The sequence below is a fragment of the Leptonychotes weddellii genome, chromosome 9 (assembly GCF_054177405.1).
Source record: "Leptonychotes weddellii isolate Sample4059 chromosome 9, ASM5417740v2, whole genome shotgun sequence".
Classification (NCBI taxonomy): Eukaryota; Metazoa; Chordata; class Mammalia; order Carnivora; family Phocidae; genus Leptonychotes; species Leptonychotes weddellii.
In genome coordinates, this window is record NC_138377.1 from 101,554,235 (window position 1) to 101,560,041 (window position 5,807).

General features: G+C 52.9%; 1 protein-coding gene across 4 annotated transcripts in view; it reads left to right on the plus strand.

The window, feature by feature from the left end:
- SCAMP5 (secretory carrier membrane protein 5) overlaps nt 1-4,922 on the plus strand; it is a 37,245-nt gene extending 32,323 nt beyond the window's left edge. For all 4 annotated transcript variants that reach the window (XM_031017934.2, XM_031017937.2, XM_006747099.3 and 1 more), the window contains exons 5-7: nt 1,115-1,216; nt 1,636-1,753; nt 2,012-4,922. In XM_031017934.2, the coding sequence (XP_030873794.1) occupies nt 1,115-1,216; nt 1,636-1,753; nt 2,012-2,206 (415 nt within the window). In that variant the 3' untranslated portion in view covers nt 2,207-4,922. The remainder of the gene's footprint in view (nt 1-1,114; nt 1,217-1,635; nt 1,754-2,011) is intronic.
- The last annotated feature ends 885 nt before the right edge of the window (nt 4,923-5,807 follow it).

Genomic DNA, 5,807 nt, shown 5'->3' on the forward strand with positions numbered 1-5,807 from the left:
GCTCCTAACCTTGTGTCTTTGCCCATCTTCCCTGTTTCTTCTCTATATATTTTCTCACTTTTTTTTGACCACCCCCCAAACTCCCTTTCACTTGTTCACTCTCAGCTCAAACTGCCAGGTAGGAGGTGGGCTTCCTGTGAATTCAGTGCTGGGGATGAGAGAACTGGGAGTCAGAGCCTTGGTTCCCTCTTTCCTCACTCCTCACTTCCTTTCTCACTTCCTTGGGTGGGCATAACGGAGATGAGGCCTATCTTAGTTTTGCCTTCCCCAGGCAGCTGTATGTCAGATTTGCCAGTTGGGCCACCTGTCTCAGTGGAGCTGCCTATCTTTACACCTGTGGGGCTAGCTGATTTGGTACCAAGTGGACCATCTATCCATGTGCTAATGGAACCAGTCATCCATGTACGACTGACACTATGTGCTAATGATGTCATCCAACTCTGTGCTCAAGGGACCACTCATCCATGTACGAGTGGGGATAACTGTCTTGGGGCCAATGGGTGTCTACCTTGTGTAAAACGGATTTTCAGTCTTGGTGCTAATGGAACTATTCATCCATGTACCAACAAGGCTATCTGTCTTGGTGCCAATGGAGAATCCATCTCAGTGCTAATGGGGCCTCAAATGTCTTTGCCAACCATATCATCCACCTGTATGCCAGTTAGGCTACTGTTTGGTGCCAGTAGGGTTCCATTCTTATACCAATGGGACTTTCTGTCTCTTTCTTTATGGGAATATCCATCCATGTACCGGTGGAGCTGGATATCTTGGTGCCAGTAAGGTTGTCCATCCCCTTGACAATGGGGTCATTTATTCTTGTCGTAATTGACCCATCTATTTCTATGCCAATGGGGCCAACCATCCATGTACGATGCATGTGAGTGGTCCATTTATGAGGAGATCTCTTCCTATGTAATGTTGCTCACACAAGACTAACACATGGAAACTTGCAAAGATTCATGTAAACACTTCCATTTTTGCCTCTCAATTAAGGCCTTTAAGTGTCTCCTGTCCATTGCTTACTCATTTAAACTTGGAAGGGCTGGGGGCTCCTGAAGACAGGGGAAGCCTTCTCCCTCTGCCCAGGTGATGAGAGTCATTTCCTCTGCTACAGGACTGACAGCTCCTTCAGCTTCATGGCATTCTTCTTCACCTTCATGGCCCAGCTGGTCATCAGCATCATCCAGGCCGTGGGCATCCCAGGCTGGGGCGTCTGGTAAGAGATTGGGGTGTCTGGGATGGACCCAGGGCTGGCATGGGTGGCACCTTAGGTGTGTCCTTTGTTTATGTCTGTGTGTTAGCTGCTTGGCCTGCAAGAGAATTCAGGGTAGGGTAGTAGACACAGGCACAGCAGCAGAGGGGAAGGAGAACCTCGCAGTGGCTTTGGGGGGTTTCCAGGGGTGTCAAGCATCATGAGAGAATGCAAGGGAAGGAAGCCTCATGTCTGAGGAGCTTGTCTCCTGAGCCATGGGAAAGGATTCTTCTGAACCACTGCCACAGGCCTGGTGGCTCATCTCTTTGCATCCGATGATATGGCCCCTCCCCGAGACAATGAGATGGCTCCTGGCTGTGGTGGGGGGGCTCCCGGTTACCCCTCAACATGCCAGCAGCCCCACAGCTGGCCTCTTCCTGCAGTGGCTGGATCGCTACCATCTCCTTCTTCGGAACAAACATTGGCTCAGCAGTGGTGATGCTCATTCCCACCATCATGTTCACGGTTGTGGCTGTGTTTTCCTTCATCGCCCTCAGCATGGTATGTGCAAGGTTGAGAGGGTGGCTTCGGGAAGGGGCTACGATCTGTAACAACCCCTCCTCCAAGTTACAGGAGGACCCAGAGGTCTTCCAAGGGACTCACTCTAGAATGGCTTGGCGGACTTTGCTCCCTAGTACACAGGCGGGTGTGGGAGGGAGGACTGGCGCTTACAGGGACTTGTCTCTGGTGTCCAGATCTTTCCTGGATGGGCTTGCCCTTCCCTTTGATTAATCCTTCCTTGTGCTCCTCTTCCTACAGGTTCATAAATTCTACCGGGGCAGTGGGGGGAGTTTCAGCAAAGCTCAGGAGGAGTGGACCACGGGGGCATGGAAGAACCCACACGTGCAGCAGGCAGCCCAGAATGCAGCCATGGGGGCGGCCCAGGGTGCCATGAATCAGCCGCAGACTCAGTATTCCGCCACCCCCAACTACACATACTCCAATGAGATGTGAGCCAGCCGAGTCTACCAGGAGGGCAGGGCTGGGGGTCCGTGGGACGGGGACTCAAGCCACATTGTCTGTTGTGACCAAGCAGGGTTCCTTCCTCCCTTTTCTCCTCCCCAACTTTGTACAAAGAATCAGAGTTATATATATATATATATATACATATATATATGTATACGTCTTCCCCCTTCCCCTGCTCCTTTGGATTCTGCTCTCAGTACTCTGAGAGCTGTGGGCTGCACGTGCAGCTGTCCCGTGCGGTGGTAGCTATGTCCGTGTCCCCTTGTGAATAGTATGCAGTGGAGGTCTCTGTTGTTGTGGTGCTAGATGTATGTTTAGAACTAAACCAGCCCCCACCTTCCACCAGGGTGCCCGCTCTGACCTTGGCCCAGGGACTCCTCATGGACCAGGGGGAGGCATAGCAGAAAGCCTGGCCCCCTCCCCAGGGTTATGAGCTGAAACTGTCTCCACTTTTGGTCTCACTGGGAAGCAACAGTATTTAGCAGTCATGGGGGTGTGGTAGTTAGGAGGGTGGGGACAGGCCAGGGATGTTCCTTTGCTCCTTCTGATCTGGTTTCCTCCCCCTCCTTCCCCTCCCTCCTCTCCTCTTGGTGTCAGATTCCCTGTGGCTTCTTTTCTTGCGCAGGGTCTCTCTCTTCCCCATGTGGCTTTTCTTTGTCTTCCCCAAGGCTGAGTGTCCCAGTTGTATATGCTTCTGAGACTGAGCCCATTCTCAGATCAAGGACGTAGACAGGAGCTGAGCCTTAGGTGTGATGTGGGAGGGCACACAGCTGGAGATGCACAGCCCACCTTGGTACCTGACTCCCAGGGAGTGGAAATGCAGCGTCATCTCAGAGCTTGGCCTGCAGGGGGAGGGGGGCTCCTCTCTTTTCTGCCCTGCTTCCCCTCCTCTTCCCAGAGCCCCCTTGAATCCCTCTGCCTATGTTCCTCCCCATACCCCCAGCTGCTAGCCTACCCCCATCCCATGCTAGGTGGCATCTGCCATCTGTGAGGGCTGATTCCACTGCCTTCTCTGAAGAGCTGGGTGGTGTCCAGGTAATTTTCAGGTATAAAGGTATAGCTCGAGCATAGGGTATGTAAATAATTATTGGTCCCTGAGTGAGATCTGACTGGCCCAAGCCCACTGGGCAGGTACTAGGTATCTCTGAATGACCACTGGATTCCTGAGAGCAGATAGCTGTTCTGCTTGGGTCTGGTCAGGGGCAGGCTCAGAGGGCTGGGCCTGGAGGGAAGATTGGAGGAGAAGGCAGGCAGGGCCCAGGAAGAGGAGAGCCTGCCTCCTCCCACCCCAGCTTGCTTTTGGTCACAGAACAGTTCTGGGCACTTGAACTCAGGTCCCAGGAAGAAGCACATGCCCAGTCCTATCCATAAGCACAATGGCTGGAATGGGATTTCAGGTTAGGCGGGGTGGGAGGGGAAGCCTCTGACTTTTTTTTCCCCAAATCAAGATTACCTACTCCCGTCTGCCTATTAGACTTGGTTTTTGGCCCTTCCTCACCCTGTCAGAACCCGCTTTCCCTTGCAGGATAGTGATTTAAGGCCTGTGGGGCTGTTCTGTTCCAAGCATTGTGAAAATGTCACTGGTAGAGGTCCTGGCTCTTTCTGAGGCCTGGAGGGAGTGGATTCTCACCGAAGGAGCAGCTGCCTGTTTTCCATCCTCCCTTCTCCTGCCCGGGCTATTTGGCCTGAAAATTTTGGCCAACCTTGCTTGGTCACTCTGGGCTGGCTCCAGCTTGGAACCCAACAACTGGGCTTCCAGGTGCCATCTTGAGCTTTGAGCTCCAGGCACTTCATTTTCCTGTAAGGAGAGCCAAGTCCTCTGAAAAGTTCTCTTCCTAATGGTCCCTTACACTTGGGCCAGAGTATGATTGACTCTCTGCTCTAACATTTTCTTTTTTTTAAAGATTTTATTTATTTATTTGACAGAGAGAGAGATAGCGAGAGCAGGAACACAAGCAGGGGGAGTGGGAGAGGGAGAAGCAGGCTTCCCGCCGAGCAGGGAGCCCGATGTGGGACTCGATTCCAGGACCCTGGGATCATGACCTGAGCCGAAGGCAGACACTTAACGACTGAGCCACCCAGGCACCCTCTGCTCTACCATTTTCTCTCCAGAAAGCAGTTGTCACAGCCTCTAGTTCCTAAAAAGAGACCCTAGGTCTAGGTTTTCTTCACCCTTCCTTTCCCGTACCCTAGACCTCTGGCTCCCTTTCTCATAGTCTCTGGTAGCTCCGGGAGGCCTGTGGTAGCGCTCACTCCTGTTGGATGCCACCTGCAGTCAGTTTCCTCTCCTACCTGCCTCTCTTCTTTCCTGGCCCAGACCTATATGGCCATGCCCTAGCTCTGCTCTTGGGAAGGCCTGCTACCTGTATGTGACCCAGCTTGTCCAGGCCCTGGGATGCTGCATCTCCAGGCAACTATGCACTTTCCTAGGGAGGGAACCAGTATGAGAAGTGGGGGCTGGGCATGAATTCATCTCCGCTGGATGGTCTGTCTTGGGGTGTGGTGGAGGAAGGCCCAGGTCACTTTTGGGAATCCTCAGGTCTGGCCAGCCAGTGACCTGTTTTCGCATTTTGCTCGTGCCTACTGCTCCCCCTTGTTTCTAGGAGACACAGACCATTGTCCAACTGGCAGTTGACCTGCCTGAGCTAATGTCTGTCTGTGGTAATTGAGTGAACCTTAATAAAGGGGAACATTTGGCCCTGTGTGTCCTGCTGCGTCATGTGTCTTCATGTGGGCCTGTGTGGAGCCTCACTGTGGGCTGTGGGGCTTGGAGGTAGGGTGGGTCAAGTGGGTCTGTGGCCTGTCATTCCCTGGGGCCCAAAGTTACACACCTCTGTGTGATTCCTTCTGAGGCAGCCTTGAGTCGGCCTCCTGCCTGTTAGAAGGAGTTCTGAGTTGCCTGAGGAGGAATTAGAAGGCTGGATTAATGGGTGAGGGGTGGTTTGGTCCAGATGGTCGCTGCAGGCAAGGGCAAGGGTAGAACACAGAGGGCCCCCACCTCAGTTCTCACTGATGGAGACTGGCAGCAGATTCAGCAGCCTCAACAAACACAGGGCTTGTGGGGGTCTCGATGCTGGAGAATGAAGAAGGCAGCGAAGTGTACCCAATATGTTTTCTCCTGCTGCTTTCCTTTTGCCAGTGCTGTGCCCTCCATTTGTATTGCTGTGCTGACACTTTATCTAAGCTTCTGGTCATCCTTCAAGATTCAGCTTGAGTGACTCCTCTGAGAGGGCTTCCCTGCCTCTCGTTGTTTGGTCCCTCTGCTTCCTCATGGAGGATCTTATTCTGTAATTTCCTGTCCCCCTGCCAGTCTGAAGAGCAGGGAGGAGTCTGATTTAGCTCCGTATCCTGTGCATTTAAAACATAGGAGAGGCTCGGCAAATGTTCAGTATAAAGTGTCCCAATGATGTGCAGTGTGTACATGTGGGATGAGGGTGTGGGGTGAGGAGGTGAGACAATTAGGCTAGACCCAGAAGAGGGCACCAGCACTAAGAACGGCAACCGGGTTGTTCGCGGCAGGATTCTCCCGAGTGGACTACAACTACCAGGAGGCAGATACATAGACTACAGCTCCCAGAAGGCTGCGCGA